The 25,549-nt window shown below is 43.6% G+C and overlaps 1 protein-coding gene across 1 annotated transcript in view; it reads left to right on the top strand.

Annotated features, from left to right (window-relative positions):
• Positions 1–25,549, top strand: part of CCDC171 (coiled-coil domain containing 171) — a 71,440-nt gene that overhangs the window by 33,856 nt on the left and 12,035 nt on the right. Inside the window, exons 14-23 of the mRNA XM_075279918.1 lie at positions 1,686–1,853; positions 2,587–2,775; positions 3,335–3,836; positions 6,311–6,430; positions 6,625–6,848; positions 7,098–7,280; positions 9,821–10,006; positions 12,421–12,566; positions 14,276–14,330; positions 24,929–25,060. Coding sequence (XP_075136019.1) covers positions 1,686–1,853; positions 2,587–2,775; positions 3,335–3,836; positions 6,311–6,430; positions 6,625–6,848; positions 7,098–7,280; positions 9,821–10,006; positions 12,421–12,566; positions 14,276–14,330; positions 24,929–25,060 — 1,905 coding nt within the window. The remainder of the gene's footprint in view (positions 1–1,685; positions 1,854–2,586; positions 2,776–3,334; positions 3,837–6,310; positions 6,431–6,624; positions 6,849–7,097; positions 7,281–9,820; positions 10,007–12,420; positions 12,567–14,275; positions 14,331–24,928; positions 25,061–25,549) is intronic.

Here is a 25,549-nt window from a genome sequence, read left to right as displayed (position 1 = left end):
GAACTAATTCAAGAGCAACTTACTGAACACGAATATACAAACGAGCCACAAGAAAATAATACGAATATTCAGAATTTTTTTCAGACAACTAATGAGAAAGACCATGTTCAAGATGTTGCAAATTTAGTGATGTCAAATATACTGTATGTCTACTGTAACAGATGTTGGCTAGAGATGAGCGAGTACTGTTCGGATCAGCCGATCCGAACAGCACACTCCATAGAAATGAATGGATGCACCTGGTACTTCCGCTTTGACGGCGGCCGGCCGCTTAACCCCCCGCGTGCCGGCTACGTCCATTCATTTCTATGCGAGCGTGCTGTTCGGATCGGCTGATCCGAACAGTACTCGCTCATCTCTAATGTTGGCTTGTGGACAAATTTATCGCAAAATGATGTATCATATTGGGTAGAGAAGGGCCCTTCTCAAGTTCAGCATCACTGTGGACCATTTTTAAATTCTAAGCGAGAATATAAGAATCAGTCCAGATTTTGTACAAAAGCTATTTTTTATTCAATAAAAGCCAATGGAGAAAAATATACCCTAGAATGGCTTGTGTATTCTCCCTCAAAAGGCTGCCTTTTTTGCTTTGTTTGTAAACTGTTTCCAAATATTGCATATTCTGAACAGCATTAACTTCTGAAGGGTTTAATGATTGGAAAAACCCTGCTATCATTCATACTCATGAAAATTCGGAAAATCATAGGTATGCTGTGTTAACGTACTTAACAAGAGAAAAAGGGAAAACTTAAACTTCAAAATTAGAGGAAGAAATAAGAAAAGAGCAGCAATACTGGTGTTACCTTATAGAAAGAGTTTTCGCTGTAATTTGCACTCTTGCAGAGCGAGGCTTACCGTTTAGAGGAGACAATGAAAAGTTTGGAAGTCCAAATAACGGCAATTACTTTGGTCTTCTAGAACTAGTAGCATTTATTTATCACAATATTTATATATCACAGTAATGATGTATTTTATTATCTCTCATGTAATTTACAAACTTAAAAATGGGAGGTGAAAGGGCCTCAAAAGTGGCATAGCCTAGGGCCTCTTTTCATCTAAATCCGGCACTGACTGTAGCTTGTTTCTTTTGTTCACATCTGCGCCCGCGGTCTCCGTTATGCAGGTTTCCGTTTCCTGCATGAAACTGGGCAGGAGATGGAAACCTGCAGTCATGTTTCAAACCCATTCATTTGAATGGGTTTGAAAAGTGTCCGGCCGTGCGTGCCGATGAGCGTTTAATGCTCTCTGCGGCAAAACCGGTTTTTTTTTAACCGGACACAGAGTCGAACCTGTAGGACTTTGTGTCCGGTTTAAAAAAAAACGGCACGGAGAGCATAAAAATCTCACTGGCGCTAATAGCCAAACTCGGTCTGACAGGTTTCTGCCGGCAGAAGACGGAAACCTGATACGGAGACCCGAACGCTGGTGTGAACCCAGCGTAAGCTAAAAGGTAGATTTATTTATTATTATTATTATTATTATTATTATTATTACTAATATATAATACATATACATATATTTTATATGCAGTATAATAAATATATATATACATATATAATTATTTTTAATAGCACATATTCACCATTAATCACCAGTTTGTAGGGTTTTTTTGTGTTATGCTATATATGTTGTTGTTATATGACATGTATTTCGTGAACTGTATCTAGGTTTTCTTTCCTTTTCAGGAGAAATTAACTTTCCTTCATGGCTTATATCAGCGCCTAGTAGCAGGTTATGTCCTCATAAAACAGCCAGAAAGCCTGATGAATAATTTCTCTTGGACAGAGCTCTGTGTTATACTGCAGGACAATGTAGACGCCCTTATCTCAGAAGTCCACCGAGTCAATGAAAAGGTATAGTTATTAGAACCCGGGTTTCCTTCCTTCAAAAATAACATTAAGGCTGAGGCCCCACATTGCGGAAACGCAGCTTTTTTTGTTGCAGATATTGTTGCGGTTTTTTGAGCCAAAGCCAAGAATGGAATTGGAAATATATAGGAAGTCTTAATACTTCTAACTTCTGCTCAATCTAGTCCTGGTTTTGGCTCAAAAAACCGCTACAAAATCTGCAACAAAAAAAGCTGCGTTTCCGCAAGGTGGGGTCCTGGCCTAAATGTGCATTGTATGGTTAGTGGAGTTTTTCAGCAATTAAAACATATACTTAATATGGCTTAGAACTGGGATACTAACATAAGATATTAGACTCGCCTCTTTTTGATTCCCTGCCGCTCTGGTCACGGCTGGTCTTTACTTAGTGTCCACAACACACTGGAAATGCTTTGAAGTGATTCTCACCACATACTGGTCCCCTTTCCGCTCTGGTTCTGACGCTGCACAGTACTTGTGCTTGTCTTTACTTCCTGGCGTTTTTCAAGACACAGGAAATACCCACTCACTGGGCACCACTGTGGTCACTGATTTGTCAACAAGATAAGACTGGTCATCGTAGGAACTAGAGTGAAGGGGACATGTTAGAGGTAAGTACCATTTGCTAGTATCTCCGATTTACACCCTGTTTAATGAATTTTTAACAATCCCAGACAATTTTTGAGTTACTTGCGTTCCAATGTTCATTCTCTTTTGTTAGGTTTCTTATCTGGACTATGCTTGCAAGAACAAGGCTGATGTGTTGAGGGATCTGCAAAAAGACCATGAGAACTCTCTTGATAGACTTGCTCAGCAGATGAAGGCACAGCAAAGTGCTTGGCAAAAAAAGACTCGGGATTTAGAGCAACATTACTCCTCTCTGATTGGGGAAGTTAACTCCAGGGCACAGGTATAAAAATATGACATTATTTACATTGTTCATGTGTCTATGTCCGTTCTTTCTACAGACTATGATAGGGAATGATGGCACATGCACAGTAACGTCTCTTTTGTCCTTGCCATTGCCAGGGTTTTGGTTCTTATACCTCCACATATTAAAAAAATGATGCCTGTGGGGACTGTATCCATAGCAAAAATGAATACATATTTAGAGAAATACTCTTCAGATGCTTCAGATTTTGTCCTATGTAACCAGTATGGTAGTATTCAAGGTGGCAAAAGTTCTGCAGACCTGGCCTTTACAATTGTCAATCTACTGTTGTAAATTGGTCAGGATCGATTATACTATCTTAGGTTCTCGGTTTCCTAGGGACAGTGAATTTTGAGTAGCACCAAATACTCTATAATGTATTTTGATGGCAATAACATGGCACAATTCTACATGCACTAGACTTTTGACTATCACTCCGTGCATTTAGCAAAACAATCCAGATGAATTCAGAGCGGCCAGTTTTAGAACTGCTGCCAGTCAGCATCTTACTTATTAAATTTATATTTTTCTTTTGCAGAAATATCAAAGAATAGCAGAAAAGTCTAAAGATCAGATTTCCATTTATGAAAAAACCAAAGATCAGATGGCCCTGGAGAACGTGCGCATAAAAAATCTTTTGATCAGCACAGAGAAGGACCATAAGTGTCTCCTTGCTGCCTGTGCTCTCATGGCTGGTGCTTTATACCCATTGTACAGTAGAACTTGTGCCTTAGCTGCACAAAGAAATTGCCTTCAAGACCAGATGAACACTTATGTAGATGTGCAAAGTGAAATCCGAAATCTAGTGCAAGCATTGTCAGACACTGAAGTTAAAAGAAATAGTGATTCCAAGAGAATCCTAAAGCATTCCACATGTATTAAGCATGTCTTTCGACGTGGGGTCATTGTGGTTTTAGCAGCTAATAGACTAAAACAACTTGGAAGGTTCAGCAAGACACTGTTCACATGGATGGAAGGCAAGAACAAAGGACCTGGTCTTTTAGTGTATCCTGGAGAAGGCCAAACCAGCAAAACACTCAGTAAGATAATTTCATTGTTTAGTATATAGTGAAAAGAAATAGATGGAAATTATAAGTTGCCACAAGAGTAGCAGAGTTATTTCAAACTTCTGTAATTGGTTTAAGGAGTTTTCCCATCTCAGTGTTTCAGCAGTCTGCCTGCAGTCTCACTTCTTCTCATTTCCTGTAATTCTTCCCCCCCTCCCCTCTTGCTGAACGGGCCTGAGAAATATCACAATACGTATGCAGATCAGATAATATGCACAAGCCTCTAGAGAAGGACTCAGTGTTATCTGTGTGTTTCCCTAAAGAGATAACAGATTCTTATCAGCAAACTGTATTTAGCTGAACTGATTGTCCTGCCTTTATGATCAGTGAGTGACGTCACTTGTCCTACAGGTCCGTGGTTATAGCAACACTGTGTAAACAATGGGAGGAATAAATTCACATAGCAGGCAAACAAAGCAGCATTTCTAAAGCAATATATTCCGGAAAAGTCTTTAATTTACATGAGCTACCAGTATAGATAGGATCCTTCAGATAGGACAACCCTTACAATGGCTTTTCTTTGTTTTTTGTTGTCTTATGTGATATCACACTGCATCTGTATGTTACAGAACACATGCCCTGTATTTGCAGTCTATTGTTCCTAGATCTCATATGTTATGTTCACTTGGGCTTTTCTTGACTATTTTCCAGTTACTCCTGGCAGAATTACATGTAAAACTAGTTGTAGTAATGTATCGGGAAAGGGGGCACACATGCAGAGAACAGACTACCCAAATATTTAAAATTTTCATGAACATTCAGGTATCCTTTTAACGTTTAGTCCGTTTTTGTGTTCCTACGAAAAAACAAAGGAATGGACTAAAATAATTACAGATATGAACTCGGCCTCACATTGACATGACTCTAGATATTGTTACCTCCTGTTAACTTTTTGGAAGCAGGTATAGTGTACATCCCTCAGATTATTGGAATTATTTCATTATATATTTTCATGGGGCCACACTGAAGATATGACGCTTTGATAGAATGTAAAGTATTCAGTGTACAGCTTGTATAACAATGTAAATAAAAATAGCTCAACACCAGCCATTGATGTCTAAACCCGAGCAACAAAAGTGAAAATGAACAAATTGTGCCCTAAGTGTCAATATTTTTGGTGGCCATCATTACCAGAACTGCCTTAACCCTCAGTTGGAGCTCAATACAGGACCACTGGAATAGTCTTCCACTCCTCCATGATGACTTCACGGAGCTGTTGGATATTAGAGAGCTTGTGCTCCTCCACCTTCTATTTGAGGATGCCCTACAGATGCTCAATAAGGTTTAGGACTGGAGACTTGTTTGGCCATTCCAGAACCTTTACCCTCAGTTTCTTTAGCAATGCAGTGGTCGTCTTGAAGGTGTGTTTGGGGTTGTTATAATGTTGAAAAACTGCTCTGTAACCCAGTTTCTGAAAGGAGGGGATCATGCTCTGCTTCAGTATGTCACAGTACATGTTGGCATTCACGGATCCCTCAATGAACTATAGGAGCTATAGTTCATTGAGGGATCCATAGCTGGAAGTACTCATGCAGCCCCAAACCATAACACTCCTACCTCCATGCTGTTGACTGTAGGCAAGACACACTTGTCTTTGTACTCCATATCTGGTTGCTGCTATACACGATTGACACCATCTGAACTGAATACGTTTATCTTGGTCTCATCAGACCACAGGACATGGTTCTAGTAATCCATGTACTTAGTCTGCTTGTCTTCAGTAGACTATTTGCTAGCCTTCTTGTGCATCATCTTTAGAAGAGGCTTCCTTCTGGGACGACAGCCATGCAGATAAATTTGTTGCAGTGTTCGGCATATGGTCTGAGCACTTAGAGGCTAACCCCCACCACCCCTTTAACCTCTGCAGCAATGCTGGCAGCAATCATACGTCTATTTTGCAAAGAAAACCTCTGGATATGACACTGAGCACAGGCACTCAACTCCTTTGGTCGACCATGGTGAGGCCGTGAAATCGGTCTTGCTAATCCTCTGTAAGGTTTTGGCCAGCATGCTGCTGCACAGTTCTAGAGTGTAGCCAATCTTCTTATAGCCTAGGCCATCACTATGTAGACATTAAACCCCTAAGTGATTTTGATGGCACACCAATTTTCCACTGTTAGACAAGCTGTACACTGATTATTTTATATTGTGTGAGTGTCATTTCATCAGTTTTGTCCCATAAAAATATATAATGAAATAAGCACAATTTGTCAGTGTTAAACTCACTTGCATGAGATACTGTGTATATGATATAAAAATCCCAATCCCAACTGTGTTTTTAGCAAGTGATATGTCTGGAAATAATTTAGGTAGCACTGCTAAGCGCAACCTTAGTGAATCTCCTCTTTCATGTGACACCAAGAGCAAGTTTGTACATTTTATAATGTTCGAGATATAACTGTGACGTGACCCTTCCTTACCCTTATTTATCTCTATACCTAACACAGCCCCCCCACAGGATGAAATGATGCGATGTCAAGAAGCCTGGAAGTGGATTACCAGCTCTGATCTTCTATCAACTATCATCAGTTCAATGTCAGATTTGCTTGAGGTTTTAAGCCAGAAAGGTAACTCTTTATTTTGCCCAATAATTCTGGTCTTTTTATTAATCCTTTCTGTCAATCATATTTTATTGTGAGCTATACAAATATTAGGTGCTGTGGAGTCCGTGTTTTCTGTTAATGCCTCTAAAACTTCTTATTTCTTTTGGCCTTTAAGTGGAGTCAAATTGCCTTCATTTCTTTTTATATGTCCATTGTAGACACAGATTCTAGATCACAGAAACAGATTATTGACACAGCCAGAAACTGTTTCTCTAAACTGATGAGAAGACTGAATGTGGGATCTGAAGCTGGATGTGTAGAACTGCAGGCACCCTCCATTTCCATAGACCCTCACTGTCTTGTTCATAGACTGAATTGTGGACTTCACAAAATCAACATCCAGACATCAACTATGGAACTTACGAGGACAACTCCCATTGTGGTAGGAGAGCAAAATTTAACTTGACACCCATGCGTTAATAGCCAAGATGAAAGTTGCTACATCTGTACACAGCCCATTATTTATCCCAGGAAATAGATGTTCTATTTTGTGTCCATAGGTGATCTATCTCCACTTCATAATATCTGTTCTGTTTATAAGACAATTTAGATATGTGTCACCTTAAACATATCACAATTCTGTTCCTTTTATAAAATACATGTATTTTAATTTTCTTTCTTCTGCTTACAGAAATGTCTGGCTGTTTTGAAAAAACAGATCCTTGCATTCACTCAGCGACTACATAAGGCAGAAGTAGAAAGAAGATCATTGCGCCGGGAGCTGTCTGATATTAAGCAGAAAATCAGTGAAATTAACAGCGATGTTGGCGGCGCACAGAACCTTAAAACCCAAAACCAACAGTTCCAGCAATCTGTAAGGACAAGTCATTCTTATTTGTGCTTTGGGCACAGTCTTGGGGAACATGATATGTTTGCTACTAGAAAACATTTGAACTAGGGTTTACTCTGAATATTTGTGTAGTGTTTTATGACGATTTTTTTATTCTCTTGTTTGTTCATGTTACTTTTCAAGTCTAATAAGGATTCTCAAGTTCCTGAAAAAATATCAGTAAAAGGGCTATGCCATAATTGTCTGATCAGTGATGGTCCAGCAGTAGCATTCACTGCGGTCAGACAGTAAAGGCTATGGACACCTTCGGGGCTTTTTGAAGGCCATACATGTATTTGCTCTTTGTGGAATTTGGTTTGATTATTTATTTATTTTGCTTACTTGTATAGTGCCATCATATTCTGCAGCGCTTTACAGACATTGCCAGTCGTTGTCCCATATAGGGCTCACAATCTATATTCCCTATCAGTATGTCTTTGGAGTGTGGGAGGAAACCGATGCAAACATGGGTTGAAGATACAAACTCCTTGCATATGTTGCCTTTGGTCAGCTTCAAACCTAGGACTTCAGTGCTGCAAGGCTGCAGTGCTAACCACTGAGCCACTATGCTTAGCTTCTGCAGCTTTTATGTATCACAGTACAAAGGTGTCTATAGCCATTAGAGTACTTTTAAGTAAACTTTTGCTTATTTTATCATAAATCCATAGTGCAGGTAAAAAGGACAAAAACAAATTCCATTTACTTCACTAAAGAAAATGTTTCAGTTTAAGTATTGCTTATGCCTTCTTATCTGAATCATTCTGTTCTGTACTCCATGCATACGCAATGCCCATTTACTATTATGTCTATGGAGAGGGGAGGAGGACGTGGAGGAGGGGATAGTCATAGGTATGAGGTTGCCTGTAAAATCAAATGAACCACCCCGACTGTGTTGTAAAAGAAAACTGCCTCTCTACAGTGCTGAAGTTTCACTGCTTTGAGGAACTCTCTTCTTCCTCCCCTCTCCATGGACATCTGCCTGTAGTGGTAGAAGGAGACAAGTAAGTGAAGAAACAGACACTTTCCACAAAGTATAATACAAAGTTTATCTTCATCTGAACTATGGATTCCCAAAAAAACATTTTGGTTATTCCTTAAAGGAGCATTCCCACAGCAACACTCACATTTTATATAAAAAGATGCTGCAAGTTATCAAGAGTGCAAGATGGTCATCCATTAAAAGTAATTATCCAGACTGTATATGTCACTAGACGAAGCCCAATGAAATCCCCCTCCTCTTATCACCGTTTGCCACTCAATATATTCTTTAGTCCATTTTTGCACTGGTTAAGTATACTGAGTGTCTTTTTCTTCCCTTTAGCTGTTTATCGATCTGTCTTACATAACCATTTGTCATCCTAGAAGATGGAGCGTGTACAATGCATAAATAATTTCTGTTAGGAGTAAATGACCAGTACAGCAGATAGGTACTGCACAGAGCAAAGTAACTTGGGGAATGTAGCTTTAGTGTAGCAGACTGTCGCATGCTCCATAGTAAGGAATACCCACAATGGCCATTCTAGGCTGATAATGTAATGGAGATATGAGGTTTCAGATCTTGGAGGATAAGACACATAGGAGATGAGTGAAGTTACTTTTACTTTGCAGACAGTTTATCCGCAGAGTTACTTAGGTTTCATAAATCCCAGTCACTACCTGTAGGAGTATTCTCTGTTTCTTGCAGATGACCCAGGTTGGTTCAGCAATGCCAGTGCATGGCACTGAAGGGATGAGGGCAGTCAATTTTTCCATAACAAAGTAAAGGCTGTAGGTCAGGGCTGGCAGCAAAGAGTCAATATGGTGTTCAGTCACAGGTCAGGACAGGCAGAACAGGTTCAGAGACAGGAAAATAGGCAAAGATCAAATACCATTTAGTAGAATATGCAGGGTCTAGCAAGCTAAGAACTTTATTGCTTCGTCACTTTCTTTACATAACCCAGGGGTACATTTGATAGTCCGAAAAAAGATTTGCATGTTTGCATTTAGCTCTTTAGGAGCCAGGCAGGGCATAAGGCCCAGTCCGACATACCCAAGCAGGGGACATCCACAGCAGGTAAATCAGCCCGGGACTGTGAGTTACATTAGCTTTGTGGCCGCGATGAGGCTGATGATCATATCTGCATTGATTCATTGTTTTGTGGCCACCAAGGCATGTTTGTGCTGTATTAAATGCCTCTATGCAGCACTGTTATTGGTGTGGGAGACATTATACATCTGACAGACTCCCTTTAGAAACAGAAACATTTCCCATTGCATTATATAAACTCAACTAAACTATAAGATGTGTCTAACAACAAGCTTCTTTCCACAGGCAGAACTGTGAATGCAGCTCTGGCCTACAATACAAGCTATTAACTGAAGGATACATAATGAAGTTTGTTTGTAAGGTTACTCACTATACATGTATATAACTCTGTAATTGAATTTTACTGTCAACATACCCTTTTAACGTTACAAATTATAACTACGTGTCTTTTTGGATTTTGATTATTAATACGATGGTGTTGTGTCTTTCTTTTTCTTAGAAAGTAGTTCCATATGAGAAATTCAGAACAGTCTTTGATGAGCTGAACAGCGCATTGCTACGTGAACAAGAAGCACAGATCCTCTTGAATGAGCAGTCACAACAATTACTGGAGCTTAACTACAAAATAGAATTACACTCCCAGGAGGAAGCTGAAAAAGACCAAACCTTATCGGAAGCAGTGAAGGTGTGTGCTTTGTGGTATTGTATTAAATTTGTTAAAAACTTTGAAGACTTTGTGTTAAGACTGTTTTAAGGTTAAATAGTGTATTTACATGATGCACTTAAAGAAGGACGTGCCCACCATGTTTGACAGTGAGCCTGTGTTTAGTATGTTATTGAATAACTTAATAGCAGTTTTATTGTGAAATTATGTGATCCCCCTTTGCAGAACTGACTACCTCTCTGCTGCTCTGATGCACACAGTGTTTCCTGTATGAACAGGGTCAGATCGAGGCTCTAATAGACTTAAGAGGACATTTGATGTCCTCCTTCACATGTGGTTTTATATACCACTAGAAAGCCGACAGTACGCAGAATTCAGTGCGCTATCAACTTTCCCGTTATGTGCCCCGGGGGAAGAGATATCTGTACAATTACTGACAGCTCTTCACTGTCAGAAGGGCGTTCCTGGCAGTCTAGCTGGGAACACCCCTCCTGACAGTACTGTGTGTAGCTCTATACTGTCATAGGGGGCATTCTTTACCGCCCAACCATGATGCTGAGCGGTGAGGAACGCCCCCACCAGTACTAGTGTCTATATACGAGTACTGTGGGGGGGGGGGATGTTACTCACTGCTCAGCATCCTGACAGTAGCTACATAGTATACTGTCCTCTAGTGGATTATTACAACAGTTAGTGGCCAATTTTCTACTTGTCCATTCACACTCCTGTCTCTACCTTCAGTGGTGCAACACTTATGCCCAAGAAGAATGTCCAAATATCACATGCTGTCATTCTTTAGAATTGGGACATACTGTGCAGAGGCCAAAGTGGATGTGGACGAGGACAGGAGCAATGATTGTTAAGTAAAATATTAGCTACTAAGAAAAAAGCCATAATACAACCAACCCACTGTATTGTGGCCAAATCTGCCCTTGCTTATGTGCTTATTGGATTACGATCAGACTGTTTTGAAAGAGTAGAAACGCATAGGTGACAACATAAGTAATGCCTAGTTTGTAAGTAGCTTTGTAGTAGGTCTAGGATACAGTTGTAGTCACAATAGTGTTGTTGTGATAGGTATTTGTCCAGCCAGTGGCGTAACTACCGGGAAGCAGTGGAGGCAGCAGCCACAGGGCCCGGGACATTAGGGGACCTGGCGACAGCTGCTACCGCTGAGGGTTTTTTTTTTTTAAAATAGGCCGTTACCCTCCAGCCGATAACGGGCCCTACTTACTTACCGATCCTGGCAGGGGCCGGGATCGGTAAGTGACACTGCAGGCCCCGGAAACATCATTATTATACTCAGGGGTCTTTTCAGATCCCCGAGTATAATGATTGGAGGCCCGCGAGAGGTAAGCGAACATAACAAACAGTGTTTCTTACCTCTCCATACTCCGCAAAGGCTTCGGGGCCTACTTGTGTGACGTCTCAGATGTTACATGACCAGGGCCTGCGTCCTTATGCGTCGCGACGCTGGCCCCCGGTCACATGATGTCCCTGACGTCATTGAAGATAGCCGACAGCGGGGAGCACAGGGATAGGTAAGTAACAGTGTTTATGTTTGTATCCCCCTCTCGGTTTCCAATTATTATACTCTGGGCTCTGAAAAGATCCCAGAGTATAATAATTGTTAACGGGTGTCCACAATGGAGCATAATAATGTGTGATGGGACCGCTATGGGGCATAATACTGGGTGAAGGGACCACTATGGGGTATAATACTGGGTGCAGGGGCAACTATGGGGCATAATAGTGCGTGCAGGAATGCGGGGGGGGGTTGGTCGGGGTCCTCGGCATCGATCGGGGGAGGGGGGGCATGTCAAAGGTTCACCATTCCTAGTTACACCACTGTGTCCAGCATTGGTTTATTTTCACAGAAAATTAAGTAATGAACTTATCACATTGAACATGGTGTCTGATTTGCCAGCACACATTATAGTGCAGGAGGAACTAAAGAGATTGATATATAGTGTGTGAGAATAAATATAGCTATATTCACTGAAATCCTTTTTTATTCTAGGGTTAGACGACCAGAAGTCAGTCCTACTCAGCTATACCAGAAAGTAGTCATATAGTCAAAGCTGATAAGGACCACTAGATACCTAAGTAGAGATCTCATTGAATAAAATACAACTAATATTAAACCTTTTCTCCTACATCAATTGGATGCTTCTCCTATTTTATAACATGCTGCCCATAAATTGCACGGTATGTCCAAGGTGGCATGTTCCTTTTAATAGTGTTTTATAATAAATAGTCAGATCTGTGAATGACAAAACAAAAGTGTATGGCTTTCAAGTTCCCTTTCAAGAGATTTTGAGTTAGACTGGCTTGCGTATCACTCTTCCTTCAGTAGCATATGGCATATATTGAAGTTGTGCTTTACCCCTGACAAGAGAGAGTGATTTTAACTTTATCTATTTCTTTCTTTTAAGAGTCTTTCTGAGACAAAAATGGAGCTGCGGAGAAAAGATCAATCTTTGTGGCAGCAGAACAGACAGCTGACCCAGCTGGAGCAGGACAAGCGTCGTCTGGAAGAGAGCATCAGCAATGCTGAAAGTGCCCTGCGCGCTGCCGCTAGGTATGCATGAGAACCTATAGAAATTCTCACATACACACCAACTAAAGATCATTTGTTCCTAGGACCTGATTCACATCTGCATTTGGTATTCCGTTCAGGGAGTCCGCTTGAGGCCCCCCCAAATGGAATACTGAAAGCATTAAAAATCGGTGATCAATGAAAGCACAGGGACCCCATAGACTCTAATGGGATCCGTGTGTTTTCCACACGGTATCCGCATGAGTCATGCAGAGAGAAAAGTATTTCAAGAACTACTTTCCTCTCCTCATGATTTGTGCGGACACCGTGTGGAAAACACACGGACCCCATTATAGCCTATGGGGTCTGTGTGTTTTCATTGCTCACCACTTTTTAATGAGTTTGGTATTCCGTTTGGGTGTCCCAAAGCGGACTCCTTGAATGGAATACCTAACGCAGATGTGAACCAGACCTAAGGTTCCTTATACTGGATAGAATATATTACAGGAAAACATACCGTATTTTTCGGACTATAAGACGCACTGGACTATAAGACGCACCTAGGTTTTAGAGGAGGAAAATAGGGAAAAAAAATTTTGAAGCAAAAACTGGTAAAATATTTAATATATGGGAGTTGTAGTTTTGCAACAGCTGCAAGGCCACATTGACAGGTGACCCTGCAGCTGTACGGGGATGCATAGAGTGTTTTTTTTTGCGGGGCCAGAAGTACTTTTTAGTTATACCATTTTGGGGAATATCTATTGCTTAGATCACCTTGTATTGTAAAAAAAACCCGGTGGTTTATGAAATATGATTTTCTACTTTTATATATATATTCTAGGGACAGGAGGTGATTTAGAACTTTTATTTATTTCATATTTTTATTATATATTTTTAAAGCTTTTTTTTTTTTTTTTCTTTTACTATTTTATTCCCCCCCCCCCCCCGGGGCTTGAACCTGCGGTCACTTGATCGCAAGTCCCATAGACGGCAATACAACTGTATTGCCGTCTATGGGACATTCTGTGTATTAGTATTACGGCTGGTCATAGACCCAGCCGCAATACTAATATATAGCACTGACAGGCCTGGGAGCCTCATTAGGCTCCCGGCTGTCACCCGAACAGGTCGGCTCCTGCGATATCGCCGCGCAGGAGCCGGCCTGCAACTTTACAGGTACGGGGCCGGTGGGGACCGGCCCCGGGGGAGAAGGGGCCGCTGATACTGACCCGGCATCCGCTGTACTAGAGAGGCGGATGCCGGGGAGGGATAGACGCCGGGGCCTGAGACATCGCTGCCCTGCCCTGCCTGAAGCCAGCGGCGGGGGGACGGAGGAGCGGAATAGCATCACTCCTCCCGCTGCTGGCTTCATGCAGGGCAGGGCAGCGATGTCTCAGGCCCCGGCACCTGTAATGGCGTCTATCACTTGCCGGCTTCCGCCTCTCTAGAGCGGGTGCCAGGCGCCACATTCGGCCTATAAGATGCACCCTTCTTTTCCCCCAAAATTTGGGGGGAAAAAAGTGCGTCTTATAGTCCGAAAAATACGGTAATTCATTACTGAAAAGCACAAAGAAAACAGATATTTAATAACCCTAAAATAAATCTAAAATACATGAGTCATTGCAGAATGGTGCAGGGTTTCTTGTTTCCTCTATAGTGTCCATTCTACACTGCTGTGAATTTTGAAAATCAAATTGCACAATTAATAAAAAAAAAAATGTGGGCATAACTTTACATGTTCATTTTTACAGGGAAAAGGAAGTCCTGTCAAAATATATGAAATCAGTTGCAGCGGTGTTTCAAAAGGTAAGAGCTGTAAAGTATAGTTCGTAATCCACAGCAGAACCTGCTGATCCTGGAGAGCATTTCAGAAAGAGTTTTAACTTGGAACTTTTCATACAGTAACTAAATATTAATCACATAGGCACACAAAAATGTCTTGCTCTCCATTTTTTCACGAGTTCACATGGTCAATGATTTTTACTGCAGTATTTTAAGCTAAAACCAAAAATGGATTGAAAGAAAGTACCATCTGTCCATTTTTGGCTTAAGAAAAACCTAAACATTTAAGTTTAGTGAAGAATTGTTATTATGTGATAAATGATCATAATTACAGTCTAACAAAATTAGCACTGCCAAACAATATGAGCTGTATATAAGGGTGTGTTTCCATCTTGTTGTAGCCCAGTTGTAATCCGTTTCTTGGTTGCCTATTCTTGGAAGATCCATACAAATGATTGTATAGTGTCGCCAATCAATACTCTCCTTTCAATACAACCTAGAGACGGGGTTGTGGACCTCAATTCTAGAAAAGTATGCAGGTTATACTGGGCCATTTATGAAATATTCTGCAGTTTGCATTACTTTCTGAGCTGATGAATGGAGACTAGCTTCCACATACTGCATACAGTATGTAGAGGAGAATCTGCTCCATAACTTTCGCACTCAAAATCAAACCCAGGACCATGCTGGAAGTATATAAAGAAAAAATAATTGACCATTTAAAGGCGTCACTTATTCATAGAGAGGTCATGCACTATACTCTAGTCTTCGACAATCTCATACATATGAATGAACAGGCAGCACACATGTCTGCCTTTACTCCATTCCCATTGGAGAGATACAAGACTCCCATTCTCCATCAGTGAGGGTTTCAGTAGTTGAATTCCCACCCATCTTGTGGATGGGTGGTACATTCAAATATTTTTGACAAAACCCTTTTAATAAAGAGGCTTAAAAGAGCTTAAGATTGTTTTATAAGGCTAAAGCCCCATGTAAGGAATATACAGTGTTTTTGGCTACTGCTGAAATAATTGCTGCATGTTACAGCACAAGCAAAGGGAATGATTTCATTAATCTCCTGCTCACATTGCGGGAAAAAAAACTGAAAAGTACAGCACCTCTTCTTTTTTTTTTAGCTGTAGAATTGCGAGCTTTTTTTCCCCTATATATTTAATAAGGAATAAAAAATGTAGCAAAAATTCAATGGGAAAACACTGCAGAAAAAAGGCATCACTATTAGAGATGAGCGAGTACTATTCGGATCATCCGAACCGCACGCACGCATTGAAATGAATGGAAGCACCTGGTACTTCCGCTTTGACGCCGGCCGGCCGCTTAACCCCCCGCGTGCCGGCTACGTCCATTCATTTCAATGCGTGCGTGCTGTTCTGATCGGCTGATCCAAACAGTACTCGCTCATCTCTAATCACTATACTTTTTGAAGCCAAAGAGGAAGTGGGTTTAAAAAAATAATTTCCTTTCCTTCATTATCTATGCCTCGCTTTGGTTTATTTTTGTGTAAAGTAAGTGTTAGGAGTATTTTGGTTCATTGCTTTCTATTTTTCTTACCTGGGGAGTTTTTGGCTGCGCGGTGTCTGGGGTGGCATCCTGGCGCTGCGGGGTTGTCCTGTCGTGGGTATTGGTGCACACCTTCTGACTTGCACGCGCGCACTGCTGGTAGGCAGCTTTATTTCCTGGTTTATTAGTCTGTCCTCCCATTTGCACCTGGGAGGAGTGGTCTCTACTCTGTATTTAAACCCATGCCTTCCATGGTTCTGTGCTGAGTGTCGCTTTTACAGAGCTAGGCCTTAGCAGGAGGAGTAGGTGGTGTTCTGGGATAGAGGAAGTTCCGTGGTTGGTTTTTGGGAGGTTTGGGTGAACGAGTTGGTTTGTGTGTTTTCCCTTCTGTGTTCACCAATCCTCCCTCTGTGTATAATTGACTGTGTGAGTGAATTGCCTTATCCTTTGATTTCTTCTCAGTTTCCCTGTGTTTGTTTCCTAGTGTAAGGTTCCTTCCCATATTGGTTTGGGGAAATCCTTTCCCACATGTTTCCTGTGTGCTGCTCGTGTTGTACGTCAGCGCACACCCTTGTCAGTCCCTGTCAGTAGCAGCTTCACTTGTTCGTTAGGGGTGACCCCCTTTAGTCTCCAGTCCCTAGAGATCTTATAGGGCATTCCTTCTCCCACTTCCCTCTAGGCCTACGGTATCAGTGAGAGAGGAGCCGTCGGGGTCAGGCTTAGCCTGAGAACAGCCGACCTACACCCGTGAGACAGGGACCGGGATAGCTAGTGGGAGTAGTGCAGGGCGAGATTCCCTACTGCTATCCCTTAGCCCCGTTGCAGCTACCTGGACTGACATAACAGTACACTCAGCCGTAAAAAAAAAAAAAAAAAAAAAAAAAGGTTCGTTTGCATTATGACGGACTTGAAACAGTTGTACCAGGCGGTGCAGCAGATTTCCACTGAGATGGAGGGGATCAAGCTACGAATGGATGCCATCCAAGCTTCTGGCGTATCTCAGTTACAGCAGTTGGCTCAACACACAGCCTCTCAGGTGGAGGGCATACAGAGGCAGGTGAGTAGCGCCCCTGTGGGTCGGCCTCTGGAGCCAAAAGTCAGCTTACCTGAACCCTTCCGAGGTAAGAGGTCAGATTTTTTCCGATTTCAAAAGGACTGTCTTTTGTATTTCTGGCTACGGCCGTTTTCCTCCAGTTCTGAGGTACAGAGAGTTGGGATTATTATTACTTTATTGAGAGATGATCCCCTCATCTGGGCACATTCGTTACCAGCCGACTCAGCTTGCTTACTAACTGTAGAGGCGTTTTTCTCCACAATGGGGTTACTGTATGACGACCCAGACAGGGTACGCACGGCTGAGTATAACCTACGACGTTTGGTGCAAGGGGATCACGCTATAGAGAAATATTGCACAGAGTTTCGTAGGTGGGCAGCAGAAGTACATTGGAATGACCCCGCTCTACTTAGTCAGTTTGAGACAGGGCTCTCGGACCAGGTTAAAGACCATCTAGTTTTTCACCCTGTTCCGAGAGCTCTAGATGAGGCCATGCAGCTGGCAATTAGAGTTGGACGGCGCCTTCGGGAGCGTGGAGACAAGAGTCCTAGGGGGGTTAGCCCTCCTCAATTCTCTGTTTTTAGAGAGGACCCGGGGGACCAACCCATGCAGATTGGGGCCACTGTGCGAAGTGCTAGACCCAAGAGTGAAGGGTCCCACACAGTACGCTGTTTTGTGTGTGGAGGGATGGGATATGTGGCAAGGGTATGCCCCTCCAGAGAATGGTTCGCCAAGGAGAGTAATAACCCCAGGTCTATTGAGGGTAAAGGGAGAAAACCTACTAAGGAGGGAGGTGTGTGTGTTTCCTGTACTCAGACTGCCGGGTTGACCCTTGATGGATGGGTAAATGGGCAGAAGTGCCGGATTTTGGTTGATTGTGGTTCGGCAGTCAACCTTATTGACTCAGAGTTTTGTGAGCAATTAAGGGTGAGTCCTTTGGCCCTGAAGTCTCAGATACCAGTGTGGGCTATTGATAAGACCCCTCTACAGCAAGCTGTCATCTCCAAACAGGTGGAGGGTCTGGAGTTTATTGTGGGTGGCCACAGGGAAGAGATTGACTTGTTCTTGTTGTCTAAGTTACCAGCACAAGTAGTGTTGGGGTGGCCCTGGCTGAAGCAGCATAACCCTATTATCAACTGGGAGACCGAGTCAGTAGTTTCTTGGGGGCAGGGGTGTAATGGTCGATGTCTGCCCATATCCGTTATGTCTTTGTCTATAGACAATTTGCCTCAAGAAATATGTGAGTTCAGGGAGGTCTTTGAGGAAAGGGCAGCCAAGACATTACCACCACATCGCTCCTATGATTGCTCGATTAAATTTATACCAAATGCAGTGCTACCCAAGACACGGTTGTACAATCTCACTATTCCAGAGAGGGAGGCGCTCAAAGAGTATATTGAGGGGAGTCTAGAGGTGGGGCATATTCGCCCATCTAAGTCCCCAGTAGCAGTGGGGTTTTTCTTTGTAAAGAAGAAAGATGGAGGGTTGCGCCCTTGTTTGGATTTTAGGGAGATTAACAAGATCACGGTGCGGAATCCCTATCCCATCCCGTTGATCTCGGATCTATTCAGCCAGATTACGGGAGCTCGCTGGTTTAGTAAAATTGATTTACGTGGGGCATATAACTTGCTGAGAATCAAGAAGGGGGATGAGTGGAAAACAGCGTTTAACACACCCCTAGGACACTTTGAGAGTCTTGTGATGCCTTTCGGTCTAACCAATGCGCCCGCGTTTTTTCAGAATTTTATTAATGATGTACTAAGTGCCGTCATAGGGAGGGGGGTTGTGGTCTATCTGGACGATATACTCATTTACACCCCGGATTTGGAGACTCATTGGGAGAGAGTGAGAGAGGTTTTAGATCTCCTGAGGGTTAACCAATTAAGTGCTAAGCTGGAGAAATGTGTGTTCGCGGTCAATAAATTATGTTTCCTTGGCTATATCCTATCGGAAAAGGGATTCGAGATGGACCCGGAGAAGGTCAGGGCAGTCTTGGAGTGGCCGCGACCCGAGAACCTAAAGGCGGTCCAACGGTTCTTGGCATTCTCCAACTATTATCGCCAGTTTATTAAGGGATTTTCTGAGGTTGTGAAACCCATCTCGGACTTGACTAAGAAGGGGGCTGACTGTGCTAAGTGGTCGCCAGAGGCGCTAGCCGCGTTTAAAGAATTGAAGAAGCGATTCTCGTCCGCTCCCATTTTGAGACAGCCGGATGAGAGGTTGGCCTTCCGAGTGGAGGTGGATGCCTCCTCGGTGGGGGTGGGAGCAGTACTTTCTCAGGAGTTCGAGGAGGGTACGCATCCCTGTGCCTTCTTTTCTAAGAAATTCTCTGCCTCTGAACGGAATTATGACATCGGAGATAGGGAACTACTGGCAATAAAACTAGCGTTCGAACATTGGCGTCATTTCCTGGAGGGGGCCAGAAGGCCAGTCCAGGTATTTACTGATCACAAGAATTTGGTTTATCTTGGGTCGGCGAAGAGATTAAATGCACGGCAGGCCAGATGGGCTCTATTTTTTGCGCGGTTCCACTTTACCGTGACTTATGTGCCGGGTTCGAAGAATGTTAAGGCTGATGCTTTATCCCGGTATATGTCGACTGAGGAGGAACGAGAGGCGCCTGCCACTATTCTTGGGGATGGAGTGGTGGTAGCAGTATTGGGCGCGAAATTGGAGAAGGCCTTGATCGAAGCGCAACACGCTGCACCTTCCAAGATACCTAGAAACAAGCTGTTTGTCCCAACTACTCTCCGACAAAGTCTCCTGAGGGAGTGTCACGAGTCGGTTCTTGCTGGTCACCCGGGGGTTTCAGAGACCATGAGATTGGTGTCTAGGAATTTTTGGTGGCCAGGCTGGAGTAAGGATGTCTTGCAGTTTGTTCAAAATTGTTTGGTCTGTGCAAGAGCCAAGGCGTCGCATACCCGTCCCCACGGTCTTCTACATCCATTGGAACCTCCTAAGGCACCTTGGACTCATCTGTCTATGGATTTCATCACGGGCCTTCCGGTGTCTAAGGGTTTCACGGTCATTTGGGTAGTCGTTGACCGCTTCACGAAAATGTGCCATTTGATCCCGTTTTCCAGGCTGCCATGTGCCAAGACAATATCAGAGGCGTTTATTAAAGAAATTGTAAGGTTGCATGGTCTTCCTGAGGAGATCGTTTCGGACAGGGGTCCGCAATTTGTGGCTAAATTCTGGTGGGCTTTTTGCAGCAGGTTGGGAGTTACACTGTCGTTTTCCTCCGGGTTTCACCCGGAGTCTAACGGACAAACAGAGAGGAAGAATCAGGATGTGGAACAGTTTTTGAGGTGTTTTGTTCGAGAGAACCAGAATAATTGGGCTGACTTTCTCCCCCTGGCAGAATTTTCCCTAAACAACCATGATTCCAACGCCACAGGTACCACACCTTTTTTTTGCTCCGGTGGTAGACATCCTGTTTTCGGAGTATTTTCTTCCATTTCTTCCCCAGTTCCGGAGGAGGAGCTATTTTCTAAAAAGCTGCAAGGGGTATGGTCCCGTATCCGAGAGAATCTGGTGCGGGTGTCGCACCAGGCTAAGGTCCAGGCGGATAGGAAGAGAGGAGAGTTGCAGTTCTTCCCTGGTGAGATGGTTTGGTTGTCAACCAAGAATATCAGGTTGAAGGTTCCTAGCAAGAAGCTGGGTCCCAGGTTTGTGGGTCCTTTTAAGATCATCAAGATGGTAAATGAAGTGGCGGCGCAGCTGCAACTACCTAAAAGGTGGAAGATAAACCGGGTGTTCCATGTCTCCTTGTTAAAGAAGGCCAAGAAAGGAACGTCTCCAGTTAAGGTTCCACCAGTTTCTGAGTCCGGGGAGTATGAGATATCCCGAGTTCTGGATAGCAAATACGTTCGGGGGAAGCTACGGTATCTGGTGGCATGGAAGGGATACGGTCCTGAGGATAATTCTTGGGTTCTGGAGTCGGATGTGTCAGCCCCCAGACTCGTGGAGAAATTCCACAAGGAGTTCCCGAAGAAGGATGCTCCTAGAGAATCCGGAGTCTTCTCCTTGAGGGGAGGATCCTGTTAGGAGTATTTTGGTTCATTGCTTTCTATTTTTCTTACCTGGGGAGTTTTTGGCTGCGCGGTGTCTGGGGTGGCATCCTGGCGCTGCGGGGTTGTCCTGTCGTGGGTATTGGTGCACACCTTCTGACTTGCACGCACGCACTGCTGGTAGGCAGCTTTTATTTCCTGGTTGATTAGTCTGTCCTTCCATTTGCACCTGGGAGGAGTGGGCTCTACTCTGTATTTAAACCCATGCCTCCCATGGTTCTGTGCTGAGTGTCGCTTTTACAGAGCTAGGCCTTAGCAGGAGGAGTAGGTGGTTATCTTGGATAGAGGAAGTTCCGTGGTTGGTTTTTGGGAGGTTTGGGTGAACGAGTTGGTTTGTGTGTTTTCCCTTCTGTGTTCACCAATCCTCCCTCTGTGTATAATTGACTGTGTGAGTGAATTGCCTTATCCTTTGATTTCTACTCAGTTTCCCTGTGTTTGTTTCCTAGTGTAAGGTTCCTTCCCATATTGGTTTGGGGGAATCCTTTCCCACATTTTTCCTGTGTGCTGCTTGTGTTGTTAGTCAGCACACACCCTTGTCAGTCCCTGTCAGTAGCAGCTTCACTTGTTCGTTAGGGGTGACCCCCTTTAGTCTCCAGTCCCTAGAGGTCTTATAGGGCATTCCTTCTCCCACTTCCCTCTAGGCCTACGGTATCAGTGAGAGAGGAGCCGTCGGGGTCAGGCTTAGCCTGAGAACAGCCGACCTACACCCGTGAGGCAGGGACCGGGATAGCTAGTGGGAGTAGTGCAGGGCGAGATTTCCCACTGCTATTCCTTAGCCCCGTTGCAGCTACCTGGACTGACATAACAGTAAGGTTAGATGTACATGCCTGAAGCTATATACTTGCTAAAGTACAGTATAACTCTTTTCCTGAAAGATTTGTCTGGAATACAAAATTAAAATGTTACAGAAGTATTTTATGAACCTGTCACAGAGTGTTGAATGCATATGACATGTATAATGTGATTACCATTGTGGCATTTATTGTTGAGGTAAATTGTCACAGGGAACAGCAATTGTCATTTAGCATGTTCTACTTTGTGACTGGTCCTGTCAGCTACTTCTTAGAAAGCCAGGTAACCTATTGGCTTTTTTTTATAGGATTTGCTTTTCTTCTGTTTGTTTCTTCAAAATCTTGAAACTACCGTATATACTTGAGTATAAGCCGACCCGAACATAAGCCGACCCCCCCCCCCCTAATTGTGCCACAAAAAAACTGACTCGAGTATAAGCCTAGGGGGGAAATGCAGCAGCTACTGGAAAATTTCAAAAATTAAAATAGATATCAATAAAATTACATTATATTCAGCAAATTGCTGCTGTCGATGATCCGCCTGCTCCGGTGTTTCGGCTCTGCTACATCTCTGCATATGCACAGCATATCCAGCTCTATCTACATCTCTGGATATGGACCGCATACTCAGCCCTGCTACATCTCTGGATATGGACAGCATACTCAGCTCTGCTACATCTCTGAATATGCACAGCATACTCAGCTCTGCTACATCTCTGCATTTCTTTCCTATGGGTTTTTTCCCCCACTTGGAATTCAGCCTGGCTGAATATAGGATATCTGTAGTGCTCCTATTAACCCCTTCCTGACTGAATAGGACACTGCAGACCCTATATTCAGCCTGGCTGTAGTCAGGCTGAATGCCAATTGGGGGGGGGGACCCAGTCTCAGGGAAGGGGTAGTTAGACAAACTAAACGCCCCCCACCTTCCCCAGCACTTACTGCACCCCAAACCCCCATCAACAATATTTCACACATTTTTCAAAATGGAGAAGCATAACGGTACCTACCGTTACTTCTCATATCTGGCCAGTAAGTATCCCAAGCAATCACAAGCTCCTCCCACGCTTGGATGGGATCCTATCAGTGTGTGAGGAGCGTGGTTGCCTAGGTTGCACCGTTGGCCATTTTCATTCTGGAGCCGGTGGTGAGCGGAGGAGGAGCCAAGCTGAGCGGCGGTACCTGGGGTAAGTAAGGCTGAGCCCCCCCCACACACACACACACACACATTAGCTTACCAGTATGTATTCCGTCCGGGGGAGTCATTTAAAGCACACAAACCTCATAGACTAATGCGATCCGTGTGCTTGCTGCACACTGCCCACACAAATTCTTCAGCGGCGGGCAGTGCGCTGCAAGCACACGGACCCCATTATAGTCTATGGGGTCCATGTGCTTTAACTGAACAGCGCTTGCAGCTGCCATTTTAGAACAGCGCGCGCAGTTGGAGCTGAAGCAGCGGAGACACTTGCATGCACATGGACCCATTATAGTCTATGGGGTCAGTGTACTTTAACTGAACAGCATCTGCAGCTGGAGCCAGGGGTCTGAAGCAGCGGGCAGTGCGCTGCAAGCACATGAACCCCATATATAGTCTATATACACTCACCGGCCACTTTATTAGGTACACCATGCTAGTAACGGGTTGGACCCCCTTTTGCCTTCAGAACTGCCTCAATTCTTCGTGGCATAGATTCAACAAGGTGCTGGAAGCATTCCTCAGAGATTTTGGTCCATATTGACATGATGGCATCACACAGTTGCCGCAGATTTGTCGGCTGCACATCCATGATGCGAATCTCCCGTTCCACCACATCCCAAAGATGCTCTATTGGATTGAGATCTGGTGACTGTGGAGGCCATTGGAGTACAGTGAACTCATTGTCATGTTCAAGAAACCAGTCTGAGATGATTCCAGCTTTATGACATGGCGCATTATCCTGCTGAAAGTAGCCATCAGATGTTGGGTACATTGTGGTCATAAAGGGATGGACATGGTCAGCAACAATACTCAGGTAGGCTTTGGCGTTGCAACGATGCTCAATTGGTACCAAGGAGCCCAAAGAGTGCCAAGAAAGTATTGCCCACACCATGACACCACCACCACCACCAGCCTGAACCGTTGATACAAGGCAGGATGGATCCATGCTTTCATGTTGTTGACGCCAAATTCTGACCCTACCATCTGAATGTCGCAGCAGAAATCGAGACTCATCAGACCAGGCAACGTTTTTCCAATCTTCAATTGTCCAATTTCGATGAGCTTGTGCAAATTGTAGCCTCAGTTTCCTGTTCTTAGCTGAAAGGAGTGGCACCCGGTGTGGTCTTCTGCTGCTGTAGCCCATCTGCCTCAAAGTTGGACGTACTGTGCGTTCAGAGATGCTCTTCTGGCTACCTTGGTTGTAACGGGTGGCTATTTGAGTCACTGTTGCCTTTCTATCAGCTCGAACCAGTCTGGCCATTCTCCTCTGACCTCTGGCATCAACAACGCATTTCCGCCCACAGAACTGCCGCTCACTGGATGTTTTTTCTTTTTCGGACCATTCTCTGTAAACCCTAGAGATGGTTGTGCGTGAAAATCCCAGTAGATCAGCAGTTTCTGAAATACTCAGACCAGCCCTTCTGGCACCAACAACCATGCCACGTTCAAAGGCACTCAAATCACCTTTCTTCCCCATACTGATGCTCGGTTTGAACTGCAGGAGATTGTCTTGACCATGTCTACATGCCTAAATGCACTGAGTTGCCGCCATGTGATTGGCTGATTAGAAATTAAGGGTTAACGAGCAGTTGGACAGGTGTACCTAATAAAGTGGCCGGTGAGTGTAGTTTAACTGAACAGCGCATCTGAAACGCCATGTTTTATGGAGGCGGCCACTGGAGTCACGGAGCCAGGGAGAGATAACTTGGCGGCCCTGGGCTTCCCTAAGTCATCTCCCCCCTGGTCCCTGACTCGAGTATAAGCCGAGGTGGACTTTTTCAGCACAAAAACTGTGCTGAAAAACTCGGCTTATACTCGAGTATATATGTTAGCTATGTACTCCTGTAAGAAGATCTCACACATCTCAGGTACAGTATATTCATATGATGAGTTGTATGTGCTGGAAGCTTTTGGAATTTCTGATATGTCAGCCTCATGCAAGTAATATATTTTACACTTTGTTTTTGCCTTTTTTGTTCTTCTTTCAGATGAGAGATCAGATAACATTGTCACGGGTAGCAACATCAAGACAAGACTTTACTTCCCAGCTCCCAAAGTTATCTCCTAAAATGTTTGAAATGGAAGGGTGCACAGGAGTATCAGACTTCACTGTTTGCCAGGTATTCATTAAATGTGTTCCTTGCTGTATGTCTAAGTACCTTAAGCTCACTGCATACAGGCAGCCTATTGCACCCATCTTTTTAAGTGTTTTTGTTATTTATTGGAAGCTGATGCTCCTTCATTATGATATAGTAAAGTTATTGGTAATAAATAATGCTCTCAAATACAATTGTCAGACTGCTGCAAAACTGCATGTACAATGCGTTCCACATTATTACGCAAAAAGTGTTTAGGAGTGATAAGGTAAGAATGTTTTTGTTTGTCAGTTAAACTCATTGATGGTGATGTGTGTCAGGGCTCTTTATATCACTGAAAGCAATTGCAGACTCCTGTGCTAATTAGTTTGGCAGGTGTGTCCAATTAAGGCAAGACTACTTAAGAAGGCTGTCCCACATTATTAAGCAGCCTACATTTTCTGCCAAAATGGGAAAGAAAAAGGATGTGTCGGCTGCTGAGAAGCAACAAATTGTGGAGTATTTAGGTCAAGG

The sequence above is a fragment of the Leptodactylus fuscus genome, chromosome 1 (assembly GCF_031893055.1).
Source record: "Leptodactylus fuscus isolate aLepFus1 chromosome 1, aLepFus1.hap2, whole genome shotgun sequence".
NCBI lineage: Eukaryota > Metazoa > Chordata > Amphibia > Anura > Leptodactylidae > Leptodactylus > Leptodactylus fuscus.
Note: the sequence above shows the minus strand (reverse complement) of the source record. Positions and strands in the feature narration are given on the sequence as shown.